Source organism: Odontomachus brunneus, unplaced genomic scaffold (genome assembly GCF_010583005.1).
Source record: "Odontomachus brunneus isolate Ranch 3 - 2012 unplaced genomic scaffold, Obru_v1 Obru_scaffold_075, whole genome shotgun sequence".
In the NCBI taxonomy this organism is placed as follows: domain Eukaryota; kingdom Metazoa; phylum Arthropoda; class Insecta; order Hymenoptera; family Formicidae; genus Odontomachus; species Odontomachus brunneus.
In genome coordinates, this window is record NW_022639525.1 from 943060 (window position 1) to 960188 (window position 17129).

A 17129-nucleotide genomic window follows, 5' to 3' on the forward strand; every position below is an offset into this window, starting at 1 on the left:
GGGGGGGGGGGGGGGGGGGTAGCGCAGCGAACCGCCACAACTTCGAAGACAGGGCTTCATCTGAGCAAGATCATACTCTCAATTTGGTGGGATTGGAAGGGTATTGTGTTCTACGAGTTACTTCCGAAGAACAGAACGATCAATTCAGATGTGTAATGTAGTCAGCTAGATAAATTGAATGCAGCCATCCATGAGAAGCGTTCAGAATTGATGAATCGTAGAGGCGTCGTCTTTCTCTATGACAACGCTAGGCCGCACACATTTCTACAAACCCGGCAAAAATTATGGGCGCTAGACTTGGATGTCTTACCACATCCTCCGTATTCTTCAGATATTGCACCTTCAAATTACCATTTGTTTCACTCCCTTCAGAATTCCTTGAATGGAAAGCACTTTGTTTCTGAAGAAGCTGTCAAACGACACTTGGAGCAGTTTTTTGCAGAGAAAGACAGGAAGTTCTTTGAACGAAGAATTATGAAGCTGCCCGAAAGATGGCAAAAGATAGTAGATAACAAACACCAATATATAATTGTTTAAAGTTATTATCTTCTATAAAAATAATAATCGATCATTTGTAAGTTTTTTTTTTTGTTAAGGCAGAGGAAATGCATTACGCACACCCCTCGGGGACCCAAGAACCCCCAACGGGTAATGTGGGACTCTCCCTTTCCTGAGAAAAATCCGGAGGGGACCTACCCACTAAAACCTCTGCCGGTGTCCTATCCTCGGCGGTGTAGTCGGGACGCTCCGGGTAACCGCTCTCGCATTCCATCCGGTACAAAAATGTGGTAAACGTCGTCATAAGACGACCGTGCCTTACCAGTTTGTATATGTGTCCATCCTTGCCTAGGGGAGTGCTAAACGTCTCTCCTTTCATACTACACATTATTTATAAGTAAAAAACCGCACGGACTTATTGACCAACCCAATATAAATTGAAATTATTGAATTGAACGAAATTAAAAATAAACAACCTTATAATAAAATAATAAAATAAATATAACTATACAGTTAGACGTTTGTTGAAATTGTTTCTTTGCGAGTATATAAAAATGTCACAAAATAATGAGGCATGCAATTTTAATTAAAATTGGTGATACAGGATCGTGTCAGAGAAGAGGTCAACACAGTAATGGAACAGTCTGAGGAGAAATTGACTATGACGTCCTTGCAGAATCTATCGTATTTAGAAAGATGTTTGAAAGAATCGTTGCGGCTCTACCCAAGCGTACATTTTATATCACGAGTCACTGCGGAAGATGTGCCATTAAACTGTAACAGCTATATATCTTTATAAATATATAAACATATTTGATCAAATTTCAGATTTAACGTCTCCAAATTAATACAACATCGGAATTATATTCATGAGTAATATGATGCACGTTTTATACGCATTTACATAATATTTTCGAATTATTGTTTATAAAATACAGCTAATTATGTAATATACTTTACAGCTTCATATATAGCACCCGCCGGAACAATTATACATCTCAATATCTATGACGTTCATAGAGATCCCAATTTCTGGCCGAATCCCAGTGTATTCGATCCTGACAGATTTTTGCCTGAAAAAATACATAGTCGTCATCCTTACTCGTACTTGCCGTTCAGCGCAGGACCACGGAATTGTATTGGTAAGTCAGCGTAATGTTCACATCTCTATATATGTCAACAGTTTTTAATAAAAAAATTATGCATGACAGGTCAAAGATTCGCTATGTTGGAAATGAAAGCCATGATAGCTACTCTTGTGCGCAATTTCTACGTAGAACCTATCGATTATTTAAAAGACATGGAGATAATTAGTGATTTAGTACTTCGACCTAACCACCCACTGAATGTAAGATTTGTTCCAATAGAAGTCGTTTGAAGCACGTGCGGGTTCTATGAGTGTAGGAAGCGAATCCAAATACATCGCAAAAATTAAATTGTCGATTTAATAATTATACACATACAAGCATGTTTATGCCAATTTAATATTACGATTTTATATACATATAAATGTTATATTTTATATACATATATATGTAGGTATAAATAAATTGTATCTGTACGGGTTAACTTGAATTTTAAAAATAAATTTTTTAGTGACTCTAGGATTAACTTTATCTTGTCCCGAGTCTGATAAAAGGTCAGCTAGCTTTTATCTTCGCCCAGTTACAAGTAATTTCTCGCATAATATTCGCATTGTATTCTACAATTTCATAATCGAGACGAATAACCAGATGACACGTACAAACCAACATGAAAAACAACTTACAGTAAAAAAGGACTATTTCGAGTGTGTTATATTTCCGAATTTAAATTTATAATTAAACTCCACTATGAAGAATGAATGAATTAGTCGAAATTCAATGGAATTAATCAATGTAAGATTATACATCCAGTCTGAGATATCTGAGGATAGTTTTATGCTGCAATTCTAAGCAAATATACGAGTAAATCGTAAAATCGTAAAGTCGTAGCTTACGAAAAAAAAGTCGTAGATATTTACGAGTTATCGTATGACATACAGTGCGTATAGAATTTACAAATCTATTCATGAGTTCTTACGAGTCTTACGAGTCTTACGAATTTTACGAGAACAAGTTACGAGTTTTACGATTTTATCTAGAATTGCAGTATTATACTATTCTAGGTATATCGGCCAAGTCGTAGATTCTTTTGTTACTTATATATTTTATGTAATTAGATTCACTAGATCTGTATTTACTTAAACAAGCTCTAATGCATTTCCGTTCGAACATTCTAATCCGGGTCTCCGCTCTTCGATGCGGGACTTAAATCACGACTCGAACACGAAATATCGCTAACAGTCGGTTCACAAAAATGGAACGGACTCATCAAAAAAAAGTCGCGAATCGGGCGTTGTCGGGCTGTTGGCTGCGACGATCTTTCCGGATTCACAGGAGAAAGTCGGCGGTCTTACAGAATCCTTAGGTTGAAATGGCGATGTGGGTTTCGTCGATGGCACGCCCTTCACAAACTTGCTGTAGCGAGTTCCAAATCACAAGTGCTCTCGATCAGTCGTTAAGGCCGTATTTTATCCCAGGTTTGAAGCGCTTTTAACCTCCCATTGTAGCGACCTTTTTGTAGCGAAATGACTTATTCCTTGAAATTTTAGCTAAGGTATCTTTAAAGAATTTAGTTCATCAAGGATTTTTTTCGTCAAAAGCTATTAGTTTGACTCTACTAGTTAGGTTCTTGTTGTAAAACATTTTGCCCTTTTAGAGCTATTTTAGCTTTATTTAATTGTATCTCAATGTGTTCATTTAAGAGACATTTCTCATCTGTATTCATGTTTAAATATTTAACATTATTTTTCTTTATTATAATCTCGTTGCCTTTTGAGGTTGTAATCTATAATTTCTTATACCTTTTCTGAACTGATTTACTGACTATTCTCATTGATTGTCTGAACAATATGCATTTACATTTATTTATATTGATCCTTAACTTCTATGCGTTGTAGAAATTAAAGACTTTTCCTAATATATGTCGCTTTCTAGTTTTTTTGTATTTCGAGCGGTTTCTTATTAGCATAGTATGATTAGATCGTCTGCAAAAGCCAATAACGTGCAATAACGTCAGTGTTATTTAAGCCGTAGGTGTTATTTAAGCCGTAGGTGTAGTATATCGGAAGTGTAAATGCTAAACGGTATCGGTAAATTTATTGTTCCTTGTTGTAGACCATTTAAAAGTTTATGTTTGTGTTCTGATTTAAAAGTTTGTGTTCGTGTTTTAATTTCTTCCTGTTACTTATTACTGCAAACAATTTGTTCGTTATCATATTCCATATCAATTTGATTAAGAGGTCTGGAATTTTATCAAGTTTAAAGAGTAGTCTGTCGAGCCATACAGTATCGAATGCTTTTTCCAGGTTTACTAGGCATGCTCCCACACACTTGTCATTTAGAGCTCAGTTTATATCTGAGATGATTTTATTTATTGCATGCGTTGTTGAATATAGCTTTATGAATCCGTGGTTCTCTAGGTGAATTGGTTCTCTAGGAGGTACTTTCAACGTGGTATGACCGTTGATACTTGCTAATCTATTTGAGTTATTAGAAAACTTACTTGACATATAACTACGAAATTTTTCTTGGTCGTATAAGCTAGATAATAACCTGATAACACAAAAAAACGAGAAAATTAAAAACAAAAAGAAGGGATAGGTTGTCGCGTTCCATTATTAGTTTTTGAAAATTATCAAAAAAAGAAAAAATTATGCCAACAGTACACGGTGTTCCCAAGCGGTCACCCATCTAAGTACTGACCGTGCCCAACGTTGCTTGACTTCAGTGATCAGACGAGAACTGGTGCTTTCAACGTAGTATGACCGTTGACACTTGTATGTTTTCTTGATTTACAGAAAACTTGTTGGATACACATCGCACATTATAATATTTTCATTATTCATGTAAGGTAGATAATAATGAAATGGTTATAAAATACCAACAAGATTTTTCAAAAGAGGAAAAAGTAAAAGAGATGACGAGTTGACGCTTCTTACTATTATTTTTTTAGCTATCTAATAATTATTTGAACAATAAGCAGCTGTGAAATTTTAACTGGCTGCGCGCGCGCGTGCGCTAAATAAATTTATAACAATATCAAAGAATGCTTAAGAAATTATTTTAAAAAAAGAAAAAATATAACGCCAACAGTATGCGATGTTCCCAAGCGGTCACCATCTAAGTACTAACGCCCAATGTTGCTTCCCTTATAGAAATATACTAAGAATCATTGGTAATTACTTATTATCTAGTATTTTTAATACTGAAAATAAGTAATTATCAATGATTCTTAGTGATATTTCTATAAGGGTTAACTTCAGTGATCAGACGAGAACTGATGTTTTTTTTTTATTTCGTTTATTTAGGACCAAAATTACAATTAAATGCATACAATAAGCTTAATAAACAAAAGTTTTCAATAACAGGTTTAAATAGATCTGAACAGACTCAAACAAGGCATCTCCCCTTATAGAAATTTAATACTGATAAGTGATAATTTGGTCAGTGATAATTACTGTCGTTGAATAATTTTATTACTCGTACGAGTAATAAAATTACTATTTATTACTGGCCAATTTATCACAGCCAGTAATACTTTTCTATAAGGGTCGCAGATACGGTTTATGATAAGAAAACGAAGCGGTAATTAATAACAAAATTAACATACTGTAAAAACAGCCAAGTAATATTTAATAAAATGAATATATATTACCAGAAAAAAGGTCCAAGAAAAATTGGCTACGCTATCATATATATGAGAGCTTATATATTATAAATAAAAGTAAAAAACATTATACGCAGTATAATAGAAATAACCAATCATAAAATATAAAATATAAAACACTAGTTATAAAATATAAAATAGACATAAATATATATAAGAAAAAAAATACATTATAAAACAAATTATAAATAAATAAATTAAACAAATAAGAATTTAATCCAGCCACCAATATTTGTCTTTATTTTCCCTGTATTTATCAGTTATATCTCTATTAGGGATAGACATGCTATATTGCTATATTTCCATCTGTATTCAGTATCACTGTTTTCAAGATTAGGGGCATAGATTAATTTCTTATTGTTATTATGACGGACGATATGATAAATAACAGGTACATTATCATTGTTTTGAATGTATCCCTTAGCGTCTAGAAATAAAAAGGCTTCGGGAGGTACAAACCCTGTAGCTATACATTTTTCAAGATATTCATTATTAGGGTATAACGCACCAAATATTAAACTATTTTGCTTTATATTAGCTACGCTGGAGTAGTGATCTCTAATCAGTTTTATTATAAAATTTTCGATTCTAAGAATATCGGCCATATCATAAATGACGAGAACTGGTGCTTTCAACGTGGTATGACCGTTGACACTTACACATTTTTTTGATTCACAGAAAACCTGTTGGATATACATTGCACAATTATAATATTTTTATTACTCATGTAAGATAGATAATAATAAAATGGTTTTAAAATACCAACAAGATTTTTTAAAAGAGAAAGAAATAAAGAAGAAAACGAGTTGATGCTTCTTACTATTACTTTTTTAACTATCTAAATAATTATTTAAATAATAAGCAATTGTGAAGTTTTTACTGGCTGCGCTCGTGCGCTAAATAAATTTATAACAATATCAAAGAATGTTTAAGAAATTATTTTAAAAAAAGAAAAAATATAACGCCAACAGTACGCGGTGTTTCCAAGTGGTCACCATCTAAGTACTAACCGCGCCCAACGTTGCTTCATTACAGTGATCAGACGAGAACTGATGTTTTCAACGTGAGTGAGTGAGTAAAGATGTTTATATTATTGTCGTTTGATTACAATATTGTTGCAATGAATCCAATAAACGAAGATTCTATCCATCTTATGTTATATATTTATAGACTGACGACTCGTTGGAGCACTCGCAGCTAATATTTATGTTTATATAGTAAATTTTCTTGCTCGTATATTTAATTATTTTTGTATGTTAATAGTGACGTAACTATATAGATATACATTGTCAGTGATAAACGATTTGAGCAAAAATATTGACTATTTATAGTGCTGTCAACGTGGTATAACTGTTAATACTTGATAGCCTTCTTGAATAACTGAGAAACTTATTTGATATACGAAATTAGCTACAAAATTAATATTATTCATACAAGCTATATAATAATATAGGAGCGAAAAGAACAACGAAAAATTTTGAAAGAAAGTACTAATAAATAAAAAAAAAGAAAAATATTTTTTCGCTTCCCATTAATAGTTTTTTAATTATTGAAATAGTTAAATTTCAACAACCTGGTGCAGCTATAAAATTTTTATTGACTACGTGCGCTAAATATATTAATAATAATAGTAAAGGAGACGCTAGAGAAATTATCAAATATAAAAAAAGTAAGAAGCGCTTTCACATTTCATTGAAGATCATTTTATTTAGTTGAAATAATAATAACAAAACTTAACAAAGAAAATATAATATTAATAATTTGTTATGGCTATATTTCCCACACAACATTGTCTTAAAAACATTTAAGTGCACCGTCTACAATGAATATAAAGGATGGCTATAATCCCTTATAGAAATATCATACTAAGAATCATTGATAATTACTTATTATCCAGTATTTTTAATACTGAAAATAAGTAATTATCAATGATTCTTAGTATAATATTTCTATAAGGGATAAAGGATGACTATAAGAAATAAGAATAAGAAACCAATTACAGTCGATTATTCTTCTCACATGCGACTGTGATTGGTCAATTTCTTACTTTTACTTCTTACAGCCCGCACTTTATTCTCATTGTAGACGGCATCCCATTACGGATACCTCTTTCTATTATCTATGCATCTCTATTGGATCGACTGATATAAATGAAGTATTCCCAGTGAGAAATGACTTACTGATAAACGTCGAAAAAACGTTGAATCGACGTCGATTTGACGATTTCGACGTCAATTCGACGTTTTTTCGACGTCTTTTCGACGTCGATCAGTTCGAAGTCACTTCTCACTGAGTTGATAAGAAAAATAAAAAAATATTTTTATATCTGTAATATTATATATATGTATATTTATTTATTTATTTATTCACCTCGACTTTGTTGCAAATTAATATTTAAATAGTAAATTAATATTATTTAAATAGTGAAATAAATGTATAAAAACGAAATTGTATTTGATGACTAAATTTATGAGTAGCTCTGTTGATACAACCGTCTAAAATGCAGCCTTCTTGATCGACAGACATATTTCGTGAACTGCAAGAAAGTAGCGACATCATCGTCGGGAAGGGTTACCTCTTAACGTCGCGTTTGACACGTAAGACACGTATACATCTCACTTTACGTCTACATGTATTTAAATGCCCGTGAACTTTGACAAGTCGCTTATTTTCGAGTGGTTTTCTTAATATTAGGTACGTGCCGAATTCATGAATGGCAAGTGTCTTATATACGTGAAATTCACCAGCGGTATCGTAAACATACATAATATGTTAGGCTACATAACCTCACACGCACATATATCTCGCTTATCTTTACTTCACGATTTCGGTATAAAAAGAAAACTGATTTAATTACCGATAATGCATATCCGATAATACGTCATTATTAATATCATCGTGCCTGCATCCTTTGTTGCCACGTTTTGCGGCACAGTCACATTTGTCTACGCTATGATAATACCATTGTGCTTCTGATGTCCTCGTAGATCGTGAGCGGGTTGCCTTTCTGTAGCGACGTCGAGAAAAGCCGGGAAAATGAGCACGATGGTGGAGCAGCCGTGCTATACCCTGATAAACATTCCGACTGACACGGAGCCCTTGAACGAGCTCCAGCTGAAGCAGGATCTCGAGAAGGGTGATGTTCCCACAAAGATCGAGGCTTTGAAGAAGACGATTCACATGATCCTGAGCGGTGAGAGACTACCTGGACTGCTGATGACAATTATCAGGTTTGTTTTGCCTCATCAAGATCACACTATCAAGAAGCTGCTGTTAATATTTTGGGAGATTGTGCCGAAGACCTCCGCTGATGGCAGACTTCTGCAGGAGATGATTCTGGTATGTGATGCGTATAGGAAGGATTTGCAGCATCCAAATGAGTTTGTTAGAGGATCCACTCTCAGGTACAGATACAAATATACAGCATGTCTGATGCAACATGTATGTCTACTCATATAAAAGATGAAACTTATCAAATTGAACAGAAAAGTCTTTCTCTGCTTAGAAGATAAAATTGTATGAGAAAAATCTATGTAGCTCAATCGTGTTTTATTAAGAAATAATAAAATTGTATAGAATAGCATGTGTATCCAAATAAATATGTAATCGTTTAGTATAATATCTAATTTGACAAAAACAATTACAATATGAAATGAGGAAAATTGATTACTTTTTTATATTGAAATGTAAGAAACTGAAGTTTCCATCAGAAATAATAAGTTCATATGTTATTTCAATGACATTGTATATATTTCTATCAATCTTTATCGAATTTTTTAAGCAGAGTTTGCTATTTTGCAAACAATCATGTCAATTATTGTGAGCTATTAATTAAAGAAAATTGGTGAATGAGAGCAGGTGATAGGACGAACTCTGTACACAAAGTCTCATCCAAGTTGTCTGAATCTATTGATGATCTCTGCAATGGCAGGACAGTGGAGGTGGGTATTATAATGGATGTTTTCCAGCAAATGACACAATGTAACACTGTGTTCATCAAGAATGTTCCAATAGTGACACAGTTCCAATAGTTACACTGCTTGACACAGCTAAAGTCTAAGTTTCAGCATGTAAAGTGTGTCGTGCTGCCAAAATTTAAAAAAATTGTTATGTGTAGTTATGTTCATTCTTAATATGAGCCTAGATAGCACACAAAATGTCCTAGAAATCACCTAGAATACACCCAAAATGCCCTGAGAAGTATATTTAGACATCCCGAGTGTATCCAAAATGACCTTGAAATGTTTTATCTGAGAGAAACGTATTTTACTACATATTATCTACAATATAGATATTATTGTTACACATCAGTACACAATAAATTTTTCTTCAAAAGATAAATATAATATATATTAAAGAAATTTTAACATTAATTATATTATTATAACACAAATTATAGTACTGTTATAGTACTTACAGATATAAAAATGAACATTGTTAAATTCTGTTTATAGTATTTACATTTATAGTATTTACATTTACATTTATAGTATTTACATTTACATTTATAGTTTTTACATAGTAGTTTATAGTATTGACATTTACATTGTTTATATTGTAATAATATAATTGAATGTTTGCAATATGTATTGAACTATATTTGTTTCTATGGAAGAATGTGCATATAGATAATAATAACTTGTTATTTACATCAAACACTAAAAATTTATTCTAAATTATATGTTTCATGGATACGCCAATTAACTCATGAAAATAAGAATATGAAACTGTAGTACATTCTTGATGTTACACTAACAAAATAAACTGTATTCTAACAAGTACTTCTAACAAGTACACAGTATAGCACAATATAGTATAGCATATCCTTACTGGAAAACACTCAATGGATGTTTTCCAGCAGATAAGATACTTTACATTACATTGTCATACCATGTATAATACTTGTTGAAACATAGTTAAATTTTTTAGTGTAACACCAAAGTGCATTACAGATTTCTATTTCTATTTTTCTATTTTTTAGTTTTTTCAGTTTTCTATTTTTGATAGAAGTATTTTTCAAGGAAATATTCCAGATAAAGTTTACTTGTTTTTTTTCCGTAGAATCCCGTAGAAGATGTAACATATTATAGGAGATTCATTGGAAAACACGAAATTACCTTCTGCTCCCTTGAAGAGAGAGCGGGAACAAATTTTTATTTACATAGTTAGAAAAATTCCTCAAATACATGAAACTTTTTCACAAATAACTTTTTGATATGATAAATATTTTTAGAGTTTTTAAGTTGTCACACTTTACGTGGGCCATCTTGTATATAGCCTATTCTTATTTTTACTATATTTTCTATTCTTATTTTTATGAGTGCATTTATAATAGACACATGATTTTGAATAAATTTTGTGTACATAATAAATTTTTATCATTCATATATACATTTTTTTCGCAGAAACAATTGTGCTGGAAAACATATATTTCAAAGATACAATTATGTTATTATAATGCTAGTCCAATGTTAGTTATAAACAATACCGAAAATAAATAGAATAATTTAAAGAAGAATTTATATAAATAATAAAATATTTAGTTTATTTTTTAATATTCTTCATTTTACTTTTTAGAAAAAATCCACTGAATATGATGCATAAATTTTCTTATTGTATTGAAATGAAAAAATGAGCGTGATTACCATATGTCAATAATTTTTTGGTAGCACGAATATGCTTTACACTCTGAAAGTTTTACTGTGTTAAACAGTGTAACATTGTGTCACTCTCTGTTGGAACATTATATGTTGAACATAATGTTCCAATGTGTCTTTTACGGAAAAACAGTCAATATTGTTCAGCATTACGCATCGCCCGCCGTTACTAAGAAATTGTCAATAGATTCCAATATCTTGGATGAGACTTCACCTAAAGAACTCGTTTCATCACATTACACTCGCTCATTTTCTATCATTAGTATCTCAAACTTGTTTATGCGGTTGTTTACAAAATGGTATAGAACTTTTTCATTTAGTTTGAAGTTTTACGTGCGGACGTATGCGTTGCGTCTGATACCTTGTATACAGGGTATTTCCTAAATATATGTCAAAAATACATGGGATAATTCTTCACATCAAAATAAGAAAAAAAGATTCATTTGAACATATATGTTCTAAAATGTTTCATTTCCGAGATTTCCCGGAAGGGATGACTAAAAAAGTATTTTTTTGCGAATAAAATGGCAATGGTAAAACAAAAATTTAAATTTATTTAGCACTAGTAGTAAATCATATTTTGAGATGGCTCTCGTATTTAAGGAGATACTAAAGTTAAAAACTTTACAAAATACTGAATACCGACAAAATATTGACATTTTCTTGCAAAGTTTACGTCGTATTTGTTATGCAGAATTACAAATTCTTTTATGCAATAAAAGTGCATGCAAAAATAAATTAAAACGTTACTCAATATGTGACGAAAATGAAAAAACAATTTTAAATGTAAATAAAATTTCGAGCTGCTTAATTAACATAATGCTTGCCTAATCCAAAAGTTTCGCAGTTTGTATATACTCAAAGTGTGGATACTCCAAACAGAAACATTTTTAAGGTCATTGCTGTATCTTCACATCTAAATTCAGAGCTTGAAAATATCCAGAAAATTTGCAGAAAGATTTTCATACATACATAGTTTCTCTGCTTTCATAGGTTTTCTGCTGAATATGAAGAAACAAAACAACACACATTTACATAAGTTTTATACAAGAAATACGAAAAGGATAGCGTGATTGTATTAATAACGGTTGTCTTTGCGTTATCGACATTGTTCGAGTTCGTCATCGACGTCAGTATTTTCTTCAAAAATAAAATAAAGGTTGGAAACTAGGGAATGGCTATCCTTATTTTGTGCATAATTTTATTACCCTCAATTACATAACAAATAGGATGAAAACGACCTTATTTTCGGAATTTTTAAAGATTTATACACAAAAAAGGTATTCTAATTAAGATTCGCTAACACGCATTATTATCGAGAAAGTAGAGAAAATATATTTCATCTTTGAAAGAATAAAATTGAATAAATAAAATATTATTTCTTTTTACTTTCTAAGTAAAAAAATACAAAAATTTCAAATGTTTATATTTCATTGTTGTCTTTTTATTCGCAAAATATATATTTTTTAACTACCCTTTCGGGTGGTATATCTTGGAAGCAGAGCATTTTAGAATATATGCTCATGTGCATTCTTTTTCTTTTTATTTTCTTTCTTTCTATTTTATGTAAAGAATTATCTCCTATATTTTTTATATGTATTTAGAAAACACTCTGTATATACCGAATGATATAGAATGATATACTGTAGATATGATCTTTTCATTGTAGATTCTTATGTAAACTGAAAGAACCAGAACTTTTAGAGCCATTGATGCCGGCGATAGTATCATGTCTGGAGCACAGACACTCTTATGTTAGACGTAATGCGGTACTCGCCATCTTCACTATTTATAAAAACTTCGAATTTCTTATACCCGATGCTCCAGAATTGATAGCTAAGTATCTGGAGGGAGAACAGGACATGTCGTGCAGAAGAAACGCGTTTCTGATGCTGCTGCACGCTGATCAAAGCAAAGCGCTCTCTTACTTGGCTGCATGTCTCGATCAAGTACCCAGTTTCGGTGACATTTTGCAATTGGTTATTGTTGAATTGATATATAAGGTATGAAATAAACACGTAGCTGTATAGAGTAGCCCAAAAGGCAGTTACCATTTCAAATATTCTTGTATTTAGGTTGCAACGAATTTTGAGTACATGTTGCAAAAAAGTTACGAATCTTTCAAATCAGTAATCGACTTTTGGACCACCCTGTATTAGTTTACCCAAATTTATTTAATCGGTTGCAGGTGTTACTTTATGAATATATATTTTTATTTTAACATATTTTGCAAGAATTTGTAGCATGCATTTTCTCGCTTCTGACATCATTAAAAAGAGATAGACAATGCGAGAGGCCAGGAGCCTTACAAATGTTGAAATATGAATAAAGGATTTTTTTTAAATAGAAATATGGCTATTAAAATGTGAATTATTTATAGAAAAAGACTTTCGAATTAATCTAATTCGAATGAGACTCTATTAACCATATGATTTTATTTGACAGATAGTACCATAATAAAATTATTTTTTAGGTTTGCCTCGCGAATCCGTCAGAAAGGGCACGTTTTATCAGATGTATCTACAGTTTACTGAATTCACCCAGTGCTGCAGTGCGTTACGAAGCAGCCGGCACATTGGTGACTCTTTCCAACGCGCCAACCGCGATCAAAGCCGCGGCTTCATGTTATATCGAGCTAGTGGTCAAAGAAAGCGACAACAACGTTAAACTCATCGTACTCGATCGATTAATCGCGATGAAAGACAGTCCTACGTACGAAAAGGTGTTGCAAGATCTCGTAATGGATGTACTTCGCGTTTTAGGTGATGCATTGACAATCATGACGATTAATTATGTTACAGCTTCTTCTATATCATTATCTACTATTGCATATTTTTCACGCTTATGTTATCTCTACTATTATTATTTTCTAAATAGGATCGCCAGCTTTGGAAGTCAGGACGAAAACCTTGGCTCTAGCCATGGATCTGGTGACAACTCGTACGATCGAGGAGATGGTACAACTCTTGAAGAAGGAGGTTCTCAGAACAGGGGAACACGAGGACGCCGGTAAATATCGTCAACTTTTGGTGCGAACTCTTCACTCTTGTTCCATGAAGTTCTCGGATGTCGCTGCCACCGTCATCCCCGTGCTAACAGATTTTCTATCGGAAAGCAACGAAGCTGCCGCTACGGACGTTCTCGTGTTCGTTCGCGAAGCAATTCAGAGATTCGAGAATCTCAGACCACTGATTGTTGAAAAGCTCTTAGAGGTCTGTATTCATAACAGTACTTCGCTATGAATCATAATATTAACATTAAATATTAATTATTTGAATTTCGATAAATCAGGTGTTTCCTCACATACGTTCTGTAAAAGTGCACAGAGCTGCACTCTGGATCCTCGGCGAATATGCTACGTCCAAAGAGGATATAGAAGCTGTAATGGGTCGCGTACGCGCTGCTCTAGGCGACCTGCCGTTGCTCGAGGCGGAGAACAAGCGTCAAGCCGGCGAGAAGTCCACAGAGGATGCTAATTCGCAAGCCGCACCCGCACAATTAGTTACGTCTGACGGAACTTACGCTACTCAGAGTGCTTTCAGCGCTACATCCGCACGTAAGCAACTCGTTCATTACATCATTTATAACAAATCACTTTTTATCTGTAGTTTCTACGAACAACCTGAAACTGATCCTTTTTTAGCAAAAATATTGACAACTTTGGCAAATATTGTATTGAAAAAACACTATGTATCTTTTATATTAATTCGAATGTCGATCTACAGGGAAAAAAGAAGAAAAGCGACCGGCATTAGTGCAATACATGATGGAGGGTGACTTCTTTATCGGCGCGTCTTTGGCTACTACCTTAGCGAAACTAGCTCTCCGTTATAAGACGCTAGAAAACAATATTCAAAAAAGCAACCGATTGCAGGCGGAGGCAATGTTCGTGATGTCCAGCGTATTACAGCTGGGCCGTTCGGGACTTCCTTTGAAAGCGATGACGCACGACGACGCAGAGCGGATCTCCTTATGCCTCAGATCTCTCGCTTGCCCGACACCTCTCGTACAAAAAGTTTTCACGGAAGGATGTCGCGACGCTCTTGGCAGAATGTTAGCCGCGATAGAAGAAGAAGATTCGCAAAATCAGAAGGTGATAATTAGATTGAGTGCAAATCGAACAGGATATATTGTTTCGTAAATATACAAATTTAAGTTAAATTATCATTTAAATGTAACATTCACAGATCCTGCTTAGTTTCTGTCGCTAATTTGCTATCAGATTATTTTAAAAGGCTTTATCAACTAAACATAAGTGTGAGCACAGATGACTATCTGCTGCGGCATTTTGATTGAATTTCTTGCTAATCTGTCAGTATATTGCAAATATTTTGCTTATTCATTCCTTAAAGAAACAAATCAGAAAAGAAAAATGCCGATTGGAATTGTCGCTTTACAAATTACTATTTGTGACAATAGTGGCATTTAATCATTTATCATGTTTTTTAGGCTAAGGAGAAACCGGGAAGTGTTGTGCAGGTTGACGACGCAATACAGTTTTTACAACTGAGCCGCGGTTCCGATTTAACTGGTGGTGCAGGCGACGTGTTTGAGCAAAGTCTCAGTGCGGCTGTGGCTGGTCGACCTGGCGCCAGTGGAGACGCTCCAGCTCCGAATGCCTTGAGCAAGGTTACTCAGCTCACTGGTTTTTCGGATCCAGTATATGCAGAAGCACTGGTGCATGTGAATCAATACGATATTGTGCTCGACGTTTTGATAGTTAATCAAACAGAGGACACCTTGCAAAACTGCACATTGGAATTGGCTACTATGGGTGATCTAAAATTGGTAGAAAGACCGCAGCCTATTGTGCTCGCGCCAAGAGATTTCGCCACTATCAAGGCGAACGTAAAAGTCGCATCTACGGAGAATGGTATTATATTTGGAAATATCGGTAAGTGACTATAGTAAAAAAATTGTAACATCGCAAAGAATTCCAGAAAAACAAAGCTGCCACTTGGCCGTCTGTTCACAGTTTATGACGTATCAGGAGCAGGCTCCGATAGGAGCGTGGTCGTTCTCAACGATATACACATCGACATCATGGATTATATAGTACCTGCGACGTGTACTGACGCAGAATTTCGTCAGATGTGGGCAGAATTCGAGTGGGAGAACAAAGTATCGGTCTACACAACATTGTCTGATCTGAGAGAGTACCTCGCACACTTACTAAAGTCTACGAATATGCGTTGCCTCACACCGGAAAAGGCATGTCTAGTACTTCCATTTTTTTTTTTGTATTTCTGTATCGTCAAAATATTTCCGCTGTTATACAATAATTCCTTTTTCCACAGGCTCTCTCAGGACAATGTGGATTTATGGCAGCGAATATGTATGCCAAGTCGATATTCGGCGAAGACGCGTTGGCGAATCTGTCAATTGAGAAACCGCTGAACAAACCGGATGCTCCGGTAGTCGGTCATATCCGTATCAGAGCCAAGAGTCAAGGTATGGCATTGTCGCTCGGTGATAAGATTAATTCGGCACAAAAAGTACCGCAGAATAAAGTAGTGCAAGCCGCCTGAATCGTGTCATCTCGATCAAACGCACTTTGTACAACATTCAAGTTATTCGATTGTTATCTTCGTGGGATTCATGGGATTTTGAAGACAATTGATAAAAGATTTTCATACATTTGTGTCATTTAAGCCATGCGATCTAGACAACGTAGACATTCTGATTCTCTGGGAAAAAAATCTGTATTATTTGGCAATCGAAGTACCATACTATATTCGTTCGCAACACAACTACATTAAGAGACATGTTTATTATAATTTATATGATGTGTAATTGTATTTTACAATTCCGCCCTTCTTGCTTCCCGACGATATTTCTCATAATCATATAGTCGATACGCCGCACGAAGATACAATGTGTCTGTAGACAAGCAAATAAATATACACGATACACGATGTCTATGTAAACTTCGTTCGTTTATTTCTTTTTAGATATAATTAAAACGTAGTGTCTTTGTAACGTTCTGAATAAAATAGTTTCCAACTGGATTAAATACTTTAACCGTTTATATCATCTGACTTATCCTTTCCGTCTTTAAGGCTAATGAGTATTTGCTACAAAACTCTGGATTGATGAGAGAAGCGAGAGAACACACAATATTCTTGCGTGCCATTTCCAAATAAAAAGATATTTATATGAAAGAACACTTCTAATCGCTTAAGCGTACTTGTAAAACTCCAAAACTATCCTGACGGAGGGGGGGGG

General features: G+C 33.8%; 2 protein-coding genes and 2 non-coding genes across 7 annotated transcripts in view; 2 read left to right on the forward strand and 2 right to left on the reverse strand.

The window, feature by feature from the left end:
- The window catches only part of LOC116847178 (cytochrome P450 4C1-like), a 10867-nt gene extending 8765 nt beyond the window's left edge, over positions 1–2102 (forward strand). For both annotated transcript variants that reach the window (XM_032821901.1, XM_032821903.1), the window contains 3 exons: positions 1103–1274; positions 1461–1640; positions 1710–2102. In XM_032821901.1, the coding sequence (XP_032677792.1) occupies positions 1103–1274; positions 1461–1640; positions 1710–1876 (519 nt within the window). In that variant the 3' untranslated portion in view covers positions 1877–2102. The remainder of the gene's footprint in view (positions 1–1102; positions 1275–1460; positions 1641–1709) is intronic.
- Positions 778–884, reverse strand: LOC116847263. The gene has a single exon (XR_004378728.1). It is a non-coding gene; the product is annotated as a U6atac minor spliceosomal RNA (small nuclear RNA).
- A 2132-nt stretch (positions 2103–4234) lies between the features above and the next one.
- Positions 4235–4353, reverse strand: LOC116847264. The gene has a single exon (XR_004378730.1). It is a non-coding gene; the product is annotated as a 5S ribosomal RNA (ribosomal RNA).
- Positions 4354–7781: 3428 nt separating this feature from the next.
- Positions 7782–16917, forward strand: LOC116847177 (coatomer subunit beta). 3 transcript variants are annotated; one of them, XM_032821898.1, is made up of 10 exons: positions 7782–7941; positions 8235–8651; positions 12574–12907; positions 13378–13666; positions 13782–14116; positions 14196–14460; positions 14630–14997; positions 15354–15798; positions 15880–16115; positions 16202–16917. In XM_032821898.1, exons 2-10 carry the CDS (start codon positions 8284–8286, stop codon positions 16430–16432), a joined length of 2871 nt encoding a protein of 956 aa, XP_032677789.1. In that variant the 5' UTR covers positions 7782–7941; positions 8235–8283; the 3' UTR covers positions 16433–16917. The 3 variants fall into 3 exon arrangements, with proteins under 3 accessions (XP_032677789.1, XP_032677791.1, XP_032677790.1); XM_032821900.1 differs by having other exon boundaries at positions 7798–7844; XM_032821899.1 differs by having other exon boundaries at positions 7818–7963.
- Positions 16918–17129: the final 212 nt, after the last annotated feature.

Excerpts from the sequence above, each read along its gene's own strand:
- LOC116847177 (XM_032821898.1), top strand. The coding sequence starts at position 8,284 with ATGAGCACGATGGTGGAGCAGCCGTGCTATACCCTGATAAACATTCCG. Across the intron at positions 13,667-13,781 it reads GGATGTACTTCGCGTTTTAG|GATCGCCAGCTTTGGAAGTC; the intron begins GTGATGCATTGA and ends TTTTCTAAATAG. Across the intron at positions 14,998-15,353 it reads AAGATTCGCAAAATCAGAAG|GCTAAGGAGAAACCGGGAAG; the intron begins GTGATAATTAGA and ends CATGTTTTTTAG.